This window comes from Sabethes cyaneus, chromosome 3 (assembly GCF_943734655.1).
Source record: "Sabethes cyaneus chromosome 3, idSabCyanKW18_F2, whole genome shotgun sequence".
Taxonomy (NCBI): domain Eukaryota; kingdom Metazoa; phylum Arthropoda; class Insecta; order Diptera; family Culicidae; genus Sabethes; species Sabethes cyaneus.
This window is the reverse complement of record NC_071355.1, coordinates 73,457,078-73,476,083: the sequence shown is the minus strand read 5'-3', so window position 1 is coordinate 73,476,083 and position 19,006 is coordinate 73,457,078. Positions and strand designations below refer to the sequence as shown.

Here is a 19,006-nt window from a genome sequence, read left to right as displayed (position 1 = left end):
CAGCTTACGGTAGAGCAATGTACAAACCTAGTATCAATTCAACTAAAGTTCACTGCTTTCTAAAATTATTTGTGCGACTATATTTACGGTTTCGTTCTTCTTTTTTTTCTTCTAAAAAAACCTAACTGTACGGTGTAACTTAATTCAAAGAAGGCGCATTGAATGGTAAATTTTCTACACTTATCTGATTACGAATGGTTTGTAATTACAATGACAGTGAAATTTTACGCTGGTACGTTATGGCTTGACACTGAAACATTTCCATTGTCTAGATTCAAATCGGTAGGTTTTCCACTTATCATACAGTTACGAGTTACTACTAATTCTGCAACTGTATCGACGTATCGTGCACAGCGTTTATGTACATTTCCCGGTCCTGGTCGGAGATCATTGAGTAGTTTGCCGAGTCACGATCCTCTGGAATAGGTGGAACGGGTGAGAAGCTACTGTAAGTTGATTGGGAATGAGTGGGAGGTGTTTGGTGTGGCATCACCAATGGATCCTGCAAGAGTTTAGAGAATGTATGATGGCCACTGCCCAGACCCAAGTGTCCGTAGGGAGAGTCAGCCGTTTTTATGTAGGGCATTCGCTTCAGGAATTGATTGGAGGTATAGCGAACCCCATTGGGTAGGGTAGTGTGCTGCTGGAGCTGCTGTCGGGAGGAGGAATTAGGGGGTGTGAAAGAAGACTGCGAATGATAGTGATGCTGTTGGTTATGGTAACCGGCTGGAAGTGGCATCGTGCTACACTGGGGGTAAGATTGATGGTTTTCATTGGAACCTCGCGTCAAGGGGAGTGTAGCGCTGGAAGCATCTTTGCTAAAGCTGGACATTTTCATGTTGGTGGTTCGCCCGAAAGGTTCCTCCTGGATCGCTGGTGGAGGAGGTTTGATGATGGATTTGTATGGTCCTGATCGAGGCCGAATGACCACTTCGTCTCGTTCTTCACCGGAGTGAACCCCACTGGACGTTTCCGATGGAGCATCTCGGCAATCGGGTGGTGAGGCTGAGCTCTCTGTTGAAGTGGTATCAGATCGGGGTGTCAATGCTTCGTTCGGCATGCCGGAGTCGGCACGACGTAAACAGCGTGGCGTTGAACCGGGTGCCTAATTGAAGAGTGTTAGGTTATGGATGGTAATATAATGGATAGTCTTACCAGGTTTTCATGGTTGTGTACTGTAACGGTGACGGGAGCTAGAGGACTTGCCAGCTGCTCTGGTGATCGGATGAATGCTTCGCGCGACATTGTACGAGTGATAGGCGGTTCCAGGTCTCGAGTGGAAGCATACGTAACACTGTCATCGCGAACGCAGGCAAGTAATTTTCCCTCTTCGGAGGTATCGTCCGCGTGGTCTGTGTGAGTCGGATTGACCAGCAGCTCATCCGGCGGAGGCGGATGATCTTCGTACTCGCCTAGATGCACCAGATCACCGGCAGGTCTTCTTAGCGTAGCGTAGTCGCCGTCATCAGTTTCCCCCGTAACACTGGACATACGTAACGTGGTTCCACCGGACGAATGGCTACAGAAATCGAGGAAATGATTTTCTTTACTCGCTTACAAAACATTGCGCTCGAGAACATTCGAAAAATCGTTGAGAAAATTTAAAATACCAAACGTAGGTTTGTAAGCACCAGAAAGATCAACAAATACTGTTCCATTTGAGATTGGTAACTAAAAAAAAACAAACTGATGGAGTTATCTGAAAAAGTTTTGGTGATCCTTAGGGCCATTTCTACAACTAACTAGCAACTAATACTAATAAAACTAGAGCTATTTGTAACAGGCAATCAACGTAAAACCAAACTGAAAATGCTTGTCAATTTCACACAGAAAACATCTAGGGTGAATGTCAAACCAGCCAGGAAAAAAGGGAAAACTAAAGCCACAAACACGAACACACACTTCTCGCTTGGAACAACTTTGATTGACTGTTTACCGATTGCCGTCATGATCGCCATGGGCATGATCGGATGACGTACTGGTGACTTCGTTGAAGGTTACTTTCAATTTCGGCGAATTCGGAGCAATTTTTGGCCAGTAGATGGTTTCCTCTTCGCTGCTGGTTGCGCCGTTACTATCCCCAGGTGGACCTCCCTTCACGTTACGCAGCAGTGAACCTCCTCGCAGCAGGGGCTGCGAAACACCGGCTCGAGTACTCGTTACATCCAAGGGCGGCAGCTTAAAATGCCAACGCCGCTTTGCGGTCAAACAAAGCCACAGAACGATCCAGAGAAACAGGTGCATTACGGAACCTAAAGCTGTAGGGAACAAAGCATTATTACCACTTTTGAAATTGAATGCCCCAAACATACCAGCAGCAAGAACCGCTCCATCCAAACTGCCTCGGTAAGCTGCACTCAAATCATGAAGAAGTGGTGCCTTCACCACTGCCAACGCTAGTACGAAACACAGAGAGGAACAGTGCGCAAAGTAAGCCCAAACATCGGTACTCTGCTTGTCGGTAATCAAACGACGATCGCGGATCTTTACAGCCAGCTTACCATGACCGTACAGGTACAGAACCATCGAGGAAGCTATCGTTAATATTACGGAAAGAATGGTCAACGCGATCGTTACCGTTCCGTTCAAAATCAAAGTCGGCGCCTGCAGTGGTAGCCCCTGACCTAAGGTCTGCAGCTTGTACAGTACACTCGCTCCGGAAAAGCTCAGCAAAATATCCAACCCATTCGCGATCATCTGCAAACTGAAAACAAAGGCGAACATCTTGGAAGTGTGCCAAAAAACGGACGGGTAGCGGACGGCCCAAGCCATGAGAGCTATTGCCAGATTGATGAACTCCAAACAGGGAACGGATGTCCAACGTTTTGCGTTGAACTGCTGATCAACGTGTAGAAAGAGCTGTAGAAATCCGGCAAAGCCACTCAACTGAACCTGCTTGGTCGTTATATTTCCTGGAACGGTTCCTATCAGAAACGCTGGCCGTATTTCCATCCCGTTTTCGTCTTTAATAATAAACTCATCTTCATCTACGCTAGGAATATTCTCAAGACTCTCCAAGCTCTCGCTACTATAGTTATCAGAGGTGAAACGTTTAATCTTCTTTGGTGTACTTCTAGTAGTTTCTCCCGTAGTACTCGGCCGGATTTCGATAATCTTGGAATTGGTAGTGACGGGAGTAGACGGGATCGCATTCTCTGGCAGCTTCATCGGTTTGATGATATGTGTATTGCTGTCCTTGGTAGGTGTTAACTTTTTCGTGCCGCTCTGGGCAGTGGACGGCTTCGTTGTATCGGTGGTGGTATCCGCAGCCGGAGACGTTCCACTGGTTCTGCTGGTCGTCGCTACCGTTGTTGTTGTTGTAGTCGTGGAAACCCTCTTCGATCCGGGTTGCACTTTGCGACTATGATTCACTTCAAAAAGAGTGGTGATTTCGTGGTCCTCAAACTCATCAAAGTCGAACTCTCGCTGCGGTTGCAGTTCTAAGCGGGTATCGACGTCTTCCAGTCGATGCTGGTTGTGATGATGATGATGGTGCTTTTCTTTGCGATTTCCAGTGCTTTGTGATCTTCCAGCATGTTTCCGATTATGGTTGGAGTTTTTGTTTCGATCGATTTTCTTTGACTGGCCTGTTGGTCGAGTTGATGACGGTAGAACTGTGGTTGATCTTTCTTCGGTGATTGTAGTGCTAGGAGTGGACGTGGTTGTCAGTAAGTTTCGTACCGGCGGCAGAGTGTGCATAGTTGTTGGTGTGTCAAATACGTTGATGTTATAGTTTTCCATCGTCGAAATGGAAATTGAAGACGGTGGAGGAAGACCCTTGTCCGCTTCCAAAGCCTCATGAGTTCGAAAAGGTTCTTCGTCATCCCCGAACTCTTCGCCATCATCTTCTTCGTAGGCGGAAAATTTTTCCACCAGATCATTGTGGTCGAAATATCCATTTCGATAGAGTTTACCGTCGTAGTCGCTGTTGGTCGAGCCTGGCGGACGGGGTGGTTTGGTAGTTGTATTTGGATAGGGCGAGGTCATAAAGGATAACACCACAAGCCGATCGCTATGAGTGACCATGAAGTCCAAATCGGTGCGCCAGATGTCATCTGGAAAGTAATGGAGAAAATAGTTTGTTAGGTAATGTTGAAGTTCAAGTAAATACTCAATTAAGGTGAAATTAGTCGTCATCGATTCAACAAATTTCAAAAGTACTTTTTTGTTTGAAACAAAGATTTTGTTCATGAAAATATATTTACTGTGTTTAAATTGGCGATTTCGCGAACCTTACGCGAGATGTACCATTTCACAGAAAATGTTTTCGTGGAAAGTACCATTTCGCAAGGGTTATCCTCTCCTCACTCGCTGTCGCTCGTTCGGCCCCAACTGAAGGAAAGTAATACAGGTCAGTAGACCTAGGAAAATAAATAAACCTAGATAGAGGTGATTCTCTGCTGGGGGGCAATGGCCGGCGCTCCGCCGTCGGGTTGCCAGCAACACTCGCGGCCTGTGGCCATATCGCACTGCATCATCTAACACTAGATTGATAGTTTTTGGTAGTCTTGTTATTGACTAATGTTTTATGGAAGAGTCTAAAATTTTTCGAGTTCGATTAGTTTTTAAGTTACCGTCATCCGGGGCGAGATTGTGCCAAAAAAGTATATATTTTTGTTTTTTAGCTCAGTACACACACAATTTAGGAACTAAGTTGATTTCGAAGCTGTCAATATATACTAAATTGTTCAATTAACAACTACCGTAGAGATGGTCTAGTTACAATGAAACCTAATTTTACTGGAAGTGCATCAACTTTGGCACAATCTCACCCCTTCTAGGGGGTGACATTGTGCCAAAAACATAAAGTTAGGCTAAAAACCTAAACAGTGAACATTAGCATGTTTATAAACAATACACATAAAGATCAGTATAAAGTAGTTCATATGTGGCCGTCCATGAACTAAGTGGACTATTAGGGGCAGGGGGCCGGCCAAAAACAACGCATCATACAAAAAATATGAACGAAAATAACCCGGAGTGGTCTGAAATAACTAAAAATGAGTTCGTAGTCAATGGAGAGCCTTTATATAGCCAGTAGCATTTCTAGGGTTAACAAGGGGGAGATATATGAAAGGGTGTATCCTAAGGAAGCATACCTATTTGATTATTTAACAAAAGTAACCATTACTTCGTTCAAGAACCCGCGGCCGCAGAACATGTGGCCTATACTACCCCCCTCCCTCCTCCTTAAAACTGGCAGTTTATACACGGTATAATATATTCGTCTTATATTAGAGTGTTTATTCAAAGTATCTGAAATTTCCAGAGAAAAAGTAAAAATTAATTTAAATTATTTAGCAGACCTATAATGCAGTTTGCTCCAAAATGGATGATGCAATCTAATCTGTCAAAATATTGTGCTCAATAGTAAAGAATGTGAGTGTGCTGGTGTATACTGACGTATTTTTGTTGTGTATGTGAAATCCACAAATTGGATCGATCAGTATGGCTTGGCACAATCTCACCCCCGTGAAGCTCGAAAAGTACAAAGTTTCGAAAAATATTATTTTCGTAATCAAAACTTATCCAACACATAATAACCTTTCGAAACATTGTAAATGATTAGTTTATATACCTTCAAGATCGCAAGTTGATGCGATTTCTTGTTTGGGTTGGTTTATGCGGGACATTTTTTACAAGCGTTATTTCCGCGTATTTTTGATCGCGAACTTTGAAACCCTGCTTAGGCTAAATAGTTCGCTAATATTATCTGTGTTCCATTCTAAGTTATGAATAAATATGTTATGTTCATCATCATTTTGAATTTAAGTCACCAGTTTCTACAGATATAATAAATTTTCACAAATAAACATTTTTGGTTTTTGGCCCAATCTCACCCCCGTGGCCCAATGTCACCCCGGATGGCGGTACGTAAAAATTTCTGTTTCATTCAGTCCTTATCCCCCTACCAGAGGGCTGAGGGGACTAAACCGCCATAAAAATTCCTGCCCCCAAAACTCCCCACATGCCAAATTTGGTTCCATTTGGTTGATTGGTTCTCTAGTTATGAGAAAATTTGTACATATTTCATTTGTATGGGAGCGTCTCCTATAATAAGGGAGAGGGATCATAATTCCCCTCCTAAAGAGGGGAGGGGTCTCAATGCACCATAGAAAAAAATTTGCTCCCCAAAACACCCACATGCCAAATTTGGTGCCATTTGCTTGTTTAGTTCTAGAGTTACAAGGAAATTTGTATTTTATTTGTATGGGAGCTGTCCCTCCTAAAGGGGGGAGGGGTCATAATTCCCCTCCTAAAGAGGGGATGGGTCTCAATGCTCCATAAAAAAATTCTTGCCTCCAAAAACCATCACAAGCCAAATTTGGTTCCATTTGATTGATTAGTTCTCGAGTTATGAGAAAATTTGTATTTCATTTGTATAGGAGGCCCCCCCCCCCTCACAAAGTGGGGAGGGGTCCTGATTCACCATAGAAAAAATTATTGCTTCCAAAAACCTTCACATGCCGTATTTGGTTCCATTTGCTTGATTAGATTTTGAGTTATGAGGAAATTTGTATTTCATTTGTATGGGAGCCCTCCCTCTTAAAGGGGGGAGGGATTATAATTCCCCTCCTAAAAAGGGGAGAGGTCTCAGTGCTCCATAAAAAAATTCTTGTCTCCCAAAACACCCTCATGCCAAATTTTGTTGCATTACGGCACTAACGTAGTATCGCCTTATTAACATGTAAAGACTACTGAAATAACATTAAAAGAAAAGTAGAATCGTTATCGTTACTGATTTGCTGCTTGATTTCCGAGCTGTTCGTTCAACTCTTCTGGTCTAATTTTCTCACACGGATGATCTAGACCTAACGAACAGCCAGGCATGAGCATCTGCTCTGTTGGACTCCCTTTCTTATTTTTTCATATACCGCGACGTGTGACTCAATTGTCGCTCTCGCTCGTCAATGCAACCCGAGCAGTTGATAGCGATCGCGTCTGTAAGCGATGACATAATATGAAGAAAGAAAGAACAAGTGAAGCAAAATCTGTAGCCACACTCTAGTGTGCCGGGTAGGGCGCTCACAGATTGTTGGAAACTCACGAGCTATTGGTTTCATGAGCAGGTTTTTCTGTAAACGCTACGAGGCTGTGTGCTCGCGAGGAGGTAGCAAGTTGCATGCACACATCACACAGAATAGGTTGTTTGCCACACACTTACGTTAGTGCAGTAAGAGTGTCATACTAGCTCGCGTGAGAGCGGGCATTGTTTGCTCCCCGCTTGGACCCCGCCAGTGAGTGGTAATTCGGCTTAGAGGTCGTCGTTTGAAACTTTATTGTACAAACTTCAATTTCAGTCGTGTTTTTTTTGTGTACTGTGAAATGCTACAGATGGGCGACATATGTACTCAGGGACTTGCTAATGTAAATTAAATTTCGTGCTTTGCGAGCTGAACGACAATCTTACTTTTTAATAATAAATTTCGGTGAGAACAAACGCATGCTTAATAACAGAATGATTTGAATTCCGGTAATGCCTAATCAAGTAAAGGCTTTTATTATTGCCAATAACATATCACTCGCGAGGGCACGCACTCCCACCCGCATGTCAAATCGAAACGTAAGATAAACAAGAACAAAAAAAGTAATACAAAATCTCACGAATTGTTAGCCTCGTGAGCGGGCTATGCAGAAACACGTAGAGAAACTCAATTACAGAATTGCCAAGGCGCTCAATCACTCGTATCAATAAACCAACGACACTTATTGATGATAAAAATTTCAGTAAAACAATCATCAGCTGGTTTAATCATGACGACTCAGGTAGCCAATAAGCATTAGCAATGCTATTCAAATGCAAGCCAATAAGCATTTAAGTCGCCTTAAATGCTACTTAAAAACTACTTTGGCAAAATATACAGCTACTTTACTGCTAATCCTCTTATAGTGCTGGCAATGCTTATTTGAATAGAATTTCGGATGCCAAATTATTGTGAATAGGTTGTCTCGCGTCTAAGCTAATAAAACAACAACTTGCAGCATAAAATGCCAGTTATGCTAATAATCAGCTGATTTACTGCTTATGTTAATGCTTATGGGTTACCTGGGAAGTACTCACGAGCAACTGAGTTACGTTGGCCATTCTCTAATTAAGTTTCTATAAAAAGACGTTACGAGAGAGTGCGTTCGCGGCTGTGTAGGTAGCAGAGTGTCTGCACACAGCAACGCCGACTGTTTGTTGTACGCTTGCGTTAGTGGCGTTAGCGTTGGATGCTATGTTTCTCATACTCGCTCACGTGAGAGTAGGCATCATTTGGGCAATTTTTAATGTAATCTGCCCTAATATAGTGGCAGATTACATTAAAAATTGCCCAAATGATGCCTACTCTCACGAGAGCGAGTATGAGAAACATAGCATCCAAATAAGTAAATCAATTGTGTAAAAATAGTTCCAGTTTCATGCCCAATTTCAAGTCTGGTTATAAACCAGATCGGACGTAAAAAGAGAAAAAAGATGAATAAGAAGAAAACAGGAGATAAACAAAAAAAAGATAAAGAAAGTAAAAGAGAAAAGTAAAAGATAAAGAAAACGATGACAAACTAGATATGAAAGGAGGAAACACGGGATATAAAAGGAGGAAAAGAAAAGGAAAAAATGTAAGAAGAGAACAAAATGGGGAGAAAAAAAATGGAAACTAAAAACAAAAGAAATAAAACGGCAAAGAAAAACAGAAAGTTACAGGAAAATGTAGAAATACAGATGCAGGTCATAATAATAGCAATAACGGAACAGTCGAAAACGAAAAAAGAGGAAAGGTGTTTAAAAGCGAAAAAAGGCAAAAACCGGGACTGAAAATATGAAAAAGACAAAACGAGACAGAAAATGACAAAGAAACGAGAAGGAAGAAAGGGAACACAAGCCGGAAAACTAGGTAAACAAAGCAGAACAGATGAAACAAATCAGAGGTGACGCAGAACTACGTAAGCCTCTTGGTAGTGATAGTAGCATGTATCCATGCTTGTAATCATTCGTTTCTTCATGTATACATGCTGTACGCAACATATATACATGCTACATGCGTTGTATGTAACATTTATCAAAGTAGTAACATTGCATACGTGCAATCCTCAAAAGATTTCAGAGTTATTTCAATGTGCATGTGGAAACTATTTAACAAAATCAAGAACACAAACTATTGCTTACCTGCTACCTTACAGAAATTGAAGATTGTTTTTATTACCCATGGTTACCCACGTTGAAGGGATTTTACCAATTCAATCCTATTTTATCAACAGCACATCTTTTCACTACACCTCTAATGAAACGGCAAGCATGCGTATTCATACAGAGTCATATTATAACCGAACACTACAGCTGTAGCACGTTTTTCCAACACAGATATCAAATTCGCCTAGATTTAATCGTCTCGCAGTAAAGAATTTGCGATCTGTTGGGACAACGAACTTATGACATTTTTTCTAGCACTTCCCTAACACAGACATCAAATTGGACTAGGTTTAATCGCGTTCGTAAGAAATCTGTTGGCACGAGGCGCTTTGTTACTCTCGCTGGCGTACTTCCCAAGCAAGGATTTCAAAATGGTCTAGGTTTAAACGCGGTAAATCTTGTTGAAATGAGGAAACTTTGTCACTTGTTTTGGCTTACTTCCCAAGCACAGATATCAAATTGGTATAGGTTTAGATCATCCTAAAGAATCTTCCAATCAATCACGAAGCGAGAATTCTGGTAAAACATAGGTTCATCATTTTCGATTTTTCAATAGTTCAACATCAAGAATCCATACTTTTCTTCATTTGGGCCAATTCGTAGAAGATTTTCCAATCGATTGGTGTAAGAATATTAAAAATCGATCGGAAAACCGCTGAGCTATTAGCGCTCAAAACCTTTCATTTTTCGTGACGCTCGCATTTTTCAATTTTTTGGAATGACACCCTATCTCAAAACTTGCCGTAAGACGTAGTCCTACGTCAAAAGTAGACAGAAAAGAATAAAAACACAAGGACAACCAAGACTGAAAAGGGCGTAAAAGGAGACAGGAAAAGAAGAACAGAAAACAGAGGAAGAGGAAGCAGAGCAGCAGAAAACAAGAAAAATGAGAAACAAAGGAGGGAAAACGAAGTAAATAGGGGGAAGACGCGACAGGAAATAAAAAAGGGACAAAAAAGTTTGGTGACCGGGAGAGAAAAATAGGGAAAAGGAGACAAAAGGCAGACTGGAACAGAAAACAAGTGAAACTAAAAGGAAAGAAAAAAAACGGAACAGACGAAGAACTAAAAACGAACGGATATAAAGAATTAGAAAGACGAAAAAAGTAAATGGAAAAGAACCGTAAAAAGAAGTATATCGTGTGACAAAGTAAGACGAATAATGTAAATCTCAATTGCAAATAAAACTTCGTGCCTAATTAAGTCCGCATCCAATTTCAAGTCTAGTTTAATTCCAATCTCAGCTTTAATTTTAAATCAAATTTTAGCTCTGATTTCAATTTGAATTTCAATTTCAAGTCTAAAAAACCAAAGCCTTGGGCTTAAACGTCTTTCTTAGACTTGACCTTTCTTTATCGATAGATTTCACAGCCGGCTATTGGATTACCTACGAATGGCCGAATCACGAATGGCCGAAATAACGAATGGCATAATTTACCAAATGGCCGAATCACGAATGGCCGAAACACGAATGGCCGAATGTCATATTCGACCGAAAATATTCATAGCCTTCAACCTGCGCGAACGTTGGGTACATACTGTCCTTACTCGCTGCCGCTCGTTCGGACTCAACTAAGGGATAATTCCTAATAGACAGTAAACCTAGGAAAATGCATGCAGCTAAATAGCAGTGGCCGGCGCTTCCGACGGCGGGTCACCGGTGCACATTCGTGGCCTGCGGCCGTCTCGCCCTGAATCATCTAGGAAACATTTGCTACTAACACGGTAAATACGTCTCGCACCTTATAATGAAGATGTATTTGTAATCACGAGGTAAAAACCAGTATAAAAATTATCTTTCGTAGATATATGCTTATTGTAAAATTGTAATCTTATTTTTACTGTCATGGATTTTCATAAAAAAGTAAATGCAATAAACTACAAGTTTATTACCCTATTACTAAAGCGGCCGAAACATTTCATTCAATATCCCGCCGTGTCCATCTTTGATGACCACACATAGCAAAGCCAACAGTTGTGTCCATTGTTGTTGAACACGGTTTGCTTTCCGCACGGTAGTTGGTAGATGTCCTGTGAAAAATGAGTGCATCCGGCGATTCATCCGATGTTGCGGGTTTCAACAACGAAGAAAGTGCACCTGTCGTTAAAATTGTGTTGTCGCAGAGAGGAGAACCGATGCTTTCCATTGATGGGATACTATTCAATAAAAACGAGCAGAAGCATTCCTCTATGTTTTTTTTTCATTTCACACAAAATATAATAAAATAATTAAATTACTATTATAAATTATTATAAATACTATTATAAATTAACAATTAAAAACCACTACTATTTAGGTGCATGCATTTTCCTAGGTTTACTGTCTATTAGGGATTATTCCTTAGTTAAGTCCGAACGAGCGGCAGTGAGTAAGGACGGCATATACCCAATGTTTGCGCAGGTTGAAGGTTATGAATATTTTCGGTCGAATATGACATTCGGCCATTCGTGTTTCGGTCATTTGTGATTCGGCCATTCGTGATTCGGCCTTTTGTGATTCGGCCATTTGATATATTATGCCATTCGTTATTTCGGCCATTCGTGATTCGGCCATTTGTGTTTCGGCCATTCGTAGATAATCCTTCCGATAGTGGTGGTAATAGAGGTAGACAACAAATTTTGAAACAAAATTTATACCAGACAACGCATGCATTTAATGCTGCGCAGTATGACGAATGCAGCGTGTTGTTTTTCCTCTTTCGTTTATCGTAAAAAATAAGACTATCAAAAGTCAGATTTTTTCCTTTCTTATGTTGCGAAAACAGAAAAAACGAACATGTTTCATTATCTACATCCCACATGCAACAAATTTTCTGAAGAATAAAACCGTATGATTGCGCAATTCTTACAGCTGCTGTCAAATTTGACGTAAAATCGAGCCAGTAAGCCTGGCTCAAACGGCTTCAAGAAAAATGTATGAGAATGACGTTCGTGCCAGGGATGCTTCGACTAACCCACAGGTATTCATGTTGTTGTATTTTGTACAATGCACGTGGAACTCGCGTTACCGTCTCATGTCACTCGTCTCGCAGAATAAGCACTAATATTCATACCAAAAAGTATTCGGTTGCATTGCCGACTAAACTGGATGCCCCTCAGTCGTTAACAAATTTATCCTAAAATTTTCCTCCACAATTCCTTTCATAAGTCGGAAGGCCACGTGGACTATCTAAAAGGGTTGCAGTTTGGTGATCAGTGTTTTAAACACTGTTGTCATATTTTAAAGCTGTGCTTGATTCTGATTTATTTCCCTATCAGTTGCTCCTTTTTTCAAGAGTTAGTTGGTCAGCAAGGTCCGTCCCATTTCAATTGCTTATTAATTCTAACAAAGTTTGATAATAAATTGTAACAAGTAATAATCATTATTCGCCAACGCTGAAGTTTTCAAACCCCCATTCTCATCGAATCTCCTCTCCATCAAATATTTTGCAAATCATTGTTATCAGATTTCACGGAACTTTTTCAAGCGGATAATTTCATTTTCCGTCCTATTAGAATATTTGCGCTATATAAACTGAACAATGAAACAGAATCGACGTGAGAGGCTACACAGACAGGTAAGGTACCTTGTGCCATCCGTTTAGCTCCCCCACAAGCTGTCGTTATCAACCGCGTTCAGTTGCCTCCTGCGCTGTACCTACAGCTATACATTCTATCCCGCCGAAAAGTCCCGGACGAAGGAAAGAAATCGAAGGAAAATGATTCCCTCACAAGAAAAGAAAAAAAAAAACGTCGGGTCTGACCGAGTTGTGTGCATAAATCTAATTAAGGTAATTTTCTCGACAACAGAAGAAAAACCTGGCCTCATTTTCAGCGTGAACCGTCGAAGCGAACGATTTACCCCACGGGGGGTAGGGTGTGGCAAGGATGGAGTGTCGTTGATGAGAATACTTCACGAACGCCAACTGTCTAAACTTTTCCTTAATGCGTTGATTACAAATCAGGAAACACTATGTAAACGACGACGACGCGACGTTTCGTCCTGTTTTTCCTCCTCTACCTAGTAATATTACCTACTGTGTGGTAGATTTGTCACTGGAAAATGAATGAATACTTGAATAATTCTAAAAGAAAAATTATCACAGAACCACTCTGCCAAGGAACGAAAATATAAACCTGAGAAAGTATATTCTTTCAAGTTCTAGGCGCTTAACTGGGAGGTATTAACTGTCGGTCGTAAGACAGCTAGGTTAGGGGTTGTTATGAAAGCTTACTTCGCTGCTTTCAAGCCACTGACAAATGAGATCCGAAGCCGAAAGAGTGTGCGACTAGGCGAAAAGCTGTAACACCTAAAGCATAATTAATTTGGGAAATTTATTTCCATCGTGGTTCCACTGACTGGCTGAATGTGCATTGTAAATGATGTCTGTGTAATCTGTTTATTAATTAGAGGAACTAACGCTTATTTGCGTTCGTATTTAATGAGAATAAAGGTGTGCTGTTTTGCAGTGATTCTTTTTCAGTACGGAGGTTTAATTAAAAAATATGCTTGAGTTGCAATCGAACCAGCCAGAAACGGACTTTTATTTATGTTTTTGCAGAGATGGTTCTTTCATCTAGGTAATTTCGCTCATGTAAACGAAATGGAAACAAATCTTTGAAGGCATATTGGAATGCGGTAATTATTGGGAGTGCGGCTTTTGCCATTTTCATCTAAGAAGCTGAATGGCGTCGCTCCAGTAATGAATGTTTTAATTAGTCTCGCAGAACAAAGTTACATATAGCAATAATGGACTTGACTAATGTTAGCTCAACTCAGGAAAAAGTTGAATTTGCTGCTCTGCGGCTCTAAAAGCATAGTCCGCCAAAAGATGATCTTAACCATTGTAGGGTTAAATAATGCCTGGATTGAATATATACCATAAAATAAATGCGCTTAGTTTCTCATAAAGCTCTTGTCAGAATGCTTGTTTCTACTCGCCCGAACAACGTCGACGAACGAAATTTGGAGCTCCACAGTTGTGCACTTTTGTTCATAAATTTGCCACGATGTCACACCTCGGAGAAAAGCTTCCCGGTGTCGGTGGAGAATTTTCACTCCGTTCCAGTTCTGAAAACTTTCTCGTCTGGCTTTAATCGTTACGCTCTGTGGTGATCTCGCCCGCTAAAAGTCGGCTGGCTAATAATCAGTGTAAACATGCGATTATAGCCGACAGAGAGCAGGTTACCGAACACAGCGTTCAGGAGGACGAAGCGAAAGCTTTTTTTGTTCGAGATTGTAATTTTAGCGACTGTTGGGGGAATTATTTTTTGTACGGTAGTGTGGGCCGCGAGATGTTACATGATAACTTTCGGGTTGGACAGACTTTTTTGTCATGTTTTACTTTCTTCTTTCAAGTATTTTTTTCTCATTTATTTCCCTTCATCCCACTCTTGCTCAGCAGACTTTTGAACATCATTTATCAATTAAACCTTTATCGGTCCAGTCCTGATGCTAAACTCTGCAAATATTTGCCTAGCACTTCATCATACCTGGTTCCAACATGAGGATGATAATTGAATTCATCATCCATCTCACATGAACATATAAAAGCAATAGACAAGTTCATTATTCATTTCTCATCCATGCATAATAGACTCGTTTTATAAAGTTTTTGTTCGCCGAATCAGGATTTGTATTTGCAAAACAAATGAAGAATACGAGATAGCTTTCAATTATGTACAGATTCCAATTAAGTGGATATTAAGTTTTGAACCACCTTATCTGCCCCCATTATTTCATCCACCGGAGTGCTGACATCCTGCAACTTTGTCCATGCCTCTCGCTTCACATAACGACACAATATCCCGAAGCCTCTTATACTCAATTACCATGCCAACAGTACCGTGTATTTCGATCAACCACTATCATCAGCTTATGCGACGGGCTGGCTTCCGTCCTGTTTAAACAGGATTAAAATTAAACTTTTCCCCCCCAGAATGACCTGCGGCTTGCAATCATACCGAAACTAACTGGCGCTTGCCCTCCGGGAGGGCGGCAGGGAAAAACAGGCCCAGAATGGTTATCAGTCACAAGTGAAGTGACAGTTCGTCATTTCATGTTGCTCTTGCTGTGTGTGTGTACGAATGTGGCACAATCGAGAGAAAAACGTTTGGCTGAAGGTTCACCGTCATTTGTGCTAAAACTATTCTCCACTCATCCATTCCGCTTCCTAATGATGGCCGATGGGTGTCTGAATTCCGGGTACCTAGTTGAAAGTTTCGCTTTGAAGGAAGTGTAGAGGCTTTTTTTGTTGCATTGGGGCTATTTAGTTTTCTCCACTCTACAGCTGGATTTTATGGAGACTGGAACTGTACGTAATTCTATACTAAATAGGGTAGATGTACCAAATATGGTGGAGATATGTCATCTATTACGACAAATTTACGTATAAATATCCAACTATGACTCAAAGTGTATAATACCTATAAGTTTTCTATTAATCTGAGCTCAGTAGAAAAGGAATCAGGCTTCAGTTTTAATGATTTTTCGCTAAAAAGTCCCTAAAATCTGATTTGAAAATATCATTGCAATGTACCAATCATAGTAGTAGTGTTTCTGGCATTTCGTTGTATGTGTACCAATTATAGATGTATACTGGAACACCAAAGACTAATATGTAAAAATCAAATCATAATTTAAAATATTTTCAAAGTGAGCAACGAAAGATACATCACGACGTTTATTTATTTGAATTTTATTATTAAAAATAATTAGAAACGGTTAGTATATTGCATAATGCGTCTAAGAAGGAAGTGAAGGTACCTATTAACATTGCGGCATGAGAAAATCTCCCGGAGGTAGCATTTTCAAGGGCAGGGAAGAAGTCAGGGATACTAGAATTGTTTTTTTTTTATTTATTTAATTATGGTCAACAAGTAAGATGTAATCCTAATGACAACTGAACTAACACACACATTAAAATCAAACATATTATGGTAGAAATTATTAACCAGGCACATACTAAGCACTGGTTCGTGTAATCCATAGTTGGTTCTGCCGAGGATAGCGTATCAAGTACGTAATTAATGCACGCTGCTTCATATGGGATTCCAATATGACCTCTGGTGTGATAGAAAATCCGGGATTGCGAAGCATAAAACCATGAAACGTCCTGAAAACGAATAACATACTTAATATGCTCGAATAATGTTAAGGAATTTTTTGGGATCAGAATAATGATCATGAAAGACTATTGATTAATCAGAAGTACGACTGCAATTTTGCAACGTGTTCTCTCGTGATCGCTGCTAATCCCAAATAAAGTTCGTTACTTACAAGTGTATTTACCTGACTGACTATTCCGGAACGGTGTGATTTGATGTCAGGTACTCACTAACTTTAAGCAGAAGTGCATATCGGGAAACAGGAAAACCCAGATACTGCATACCTTTTAACCAGTCGACAATTTGCTGCTCTTCTTTTTAGATAGCCAGATTGTAGTCCGGATTACATTTTTTCTCCAACTTCTCCTGTAGACAATAGTGAATATTGAAATCCGGAACTGTTTACAGCTTGCGTAAACCGTTGCCCCGGTATTGATGGCCTCGGTACAACGTGAAATCTTCTTTGGAGCAATATTTACGGGAAATTTGCTTTCGCTGTGTAGCCATTCTGTAGAACATAAATAAAATATTGTAATTATGTGTAAGTAATATGCGACTAATTTTTGTACGTACCTGTTAGTTTAGTAACAGCAAAAGCTAATAAAATTAAATTAATTTTCGATCACACCCGGAAAACAACGCGCTATGACCAAAACTGACAGCGATGAGAAATGGCACTTTCGTGTGCTACGATGATAGGGCATCGGCTACTACGATGTTTGGCGCAATGTTTGGCGATGTTTTACAAATTTTAATAATACAGAATAGCAATCATTCTTGATAAAAGTCGTGCTTTTTATTAATTTACAATGTTAAGAAGGTTGTGCCTAATTCCCCAATGTGGTTTTCTTTTCGGAAAATGTAGTTTATACATCAAAAATTTCTTAATTACGATTACGTATACCTTAGCGAATTGCTAAGAAACAAGTCTCACAGTGACACGAAATTTTCAAATTATATTTTTTCACAAAAAGAGCAAGTTAATTCTAAAACTAATTTAACAAGTCGGCACAGGAGAGTTAGTTGTTCTTTAAATATGTACTTTTGATTTAGAAATAGCATGTCATACATGTTAAAAGATTAAAAAACCCTCTCGTATTACCATGATTGGTGCTATAACGATGTTTGGCACTTCTACCCTATTCAATTTTTTTTTCTGTTGTAAGTTGAAATGTTTGTTGCAGTTCAGATATCTGTGTCAACTAGTCAAAGCAGAAAAACTGTACAGTTCTGCTGGTGTTCCGATTCTTTCAGACATTTATGTGATGTTTACTTTTCAAGAAATGTTAAATTTGTATTTTTTGTCATTAGAAATGGAACTTTTCAGATCAAATCAAACCAAAGTTTTTAACGACTCTACTACTGGTCTCGTTGAACAGTTACTGTAAAAACTATGGGATCACCTCAAGGGAAATGCTGTACGAAACTTTAAACGCGTGTTTCACGGAACCATATTTTTCAGCAGCCGGTACGTGTATCTCAGAACCGATGTGAAGTGAACCGATTTGGCTGAATTTTTTTTTGCGACTACTCTAGAGTCTCCAACAACTTGGGCTGTGGGACTTGGACTCTTGGATTTGAACACTTGGACTTGGAATTTCGGACTAAGACTCTTGAATTTGGATTTGGATTCATAGACTTTGATCCTTGGACTTGGATTTTTGCATTTAGACTTGGATTCTTGGACTAGGATTGGTATTCAGGGAATTGGACTCTTAGATTGGGGCGCTTGGACTTGGACTTGGATTCTTGGACGTCGACTTGGATTTGGACTTGGACTTGGATTTAGAGTCATGGACTTATACTACTGGATTTGGACTCTTGGACTTGGACTCCGGGGCTTGAACTTGGATGCTTGGATGTGGGTTCACAGACTTGGATTGTTGAAGTTGGACTTGGACTAGCACATGGAATTAGACTCGGATTTGGATTCATGGACTTGGACTTGGACTCTTGGACTCTCGGGCTTACACTTGAATTCTTGGATTTGGGTTCATGGACTTGTACTGTTGGACTAAACTTTGGACTTGGACTTTGACATGCATTTGGAATTTGACTTGTATTTGGATTCATGGATTTGAACTCTTGGGCTTGGACTCTCCAACTTGCACTCTTGGACTGGGACTCTTGGACTTCGGCTCGTGGATTTGGATTCATGGACTTGAACTCTTGGATTTGTACCCTTGGACTTGAGCTTGGACTGGGATTCTTGGATTTGGCTTCATGGACTTGGACTTGGATTTGGACTCTTGGACTTGAATTTATGGATTTGTACCTTAAGCCTTAGGCTTAGACTCTTGGACTTGAACTTGGGTTCGGATTTGTATTTGAACTAGGACTTGGACTCGGACTTGGACTTGAATTCTTGGAATTGTATTGTTGGACTTTGATTTTTGGATTTGGACTTTTGTTCTTGGATTGCGGGATTCGGCCTTTAACTCTTGTACATCGCTTCTTCTATTTAGATTCATGGATTTAGACTTTTGAATTTGGAATATTGGACTTGGACTCTTGAACCTGTGCATAAATTTTAACATGGACATCAACTTGAACTTAAATTTGGATGTGGGCTCTCGGACTTTGACGGTTGGACTTGGATTTGGATTCATGGACTTGTACTCTTGGATTTAAATCTTTGGACTTGGGTTTGGACTCTTGGACTTAGATTCATGAATTTGGATACATGAACTTGGACTGACTCTTTGATTTGGATTCTTGGACCTAGAATGGACTTAGAATCTTGGACTTG

General features: G+C 40.4%; 1 protein-coding gene across 1 annotated transcript in view; it reads right to left on the bottom strand.

The window, feature by feature from the left end:
• Nucleotides 1–319: 319 nt before the first annotated feature.
• The window catches only part of LOC128742057 (protein tincar), a 96,044-nt gene continuing 77,357 nt past the window's right edge, over nt 320–19,006 (bottom strand). Inside the window, exons 3-6 of the mRNA XM_053838250.1 lie at nt 2,313–4,055; nt 1,937–2,258; nt 1,156–1,519; nt 320–1,105 (exon numbers count right to left, since the gene is read on the bottom strand). Coding sequence (XP_053694225.1) covers nt 320–1,105; nt 1,156–1,519; nt 1,937–2,258; nt 2,313–4,055 — 3,215 coding nt within the window. The remainder of the gene's footprint in view (nt 1,106–1,155; nt 1,520–1,936; nt 2,259–2,312; nt 4,056–19,006) is intronic.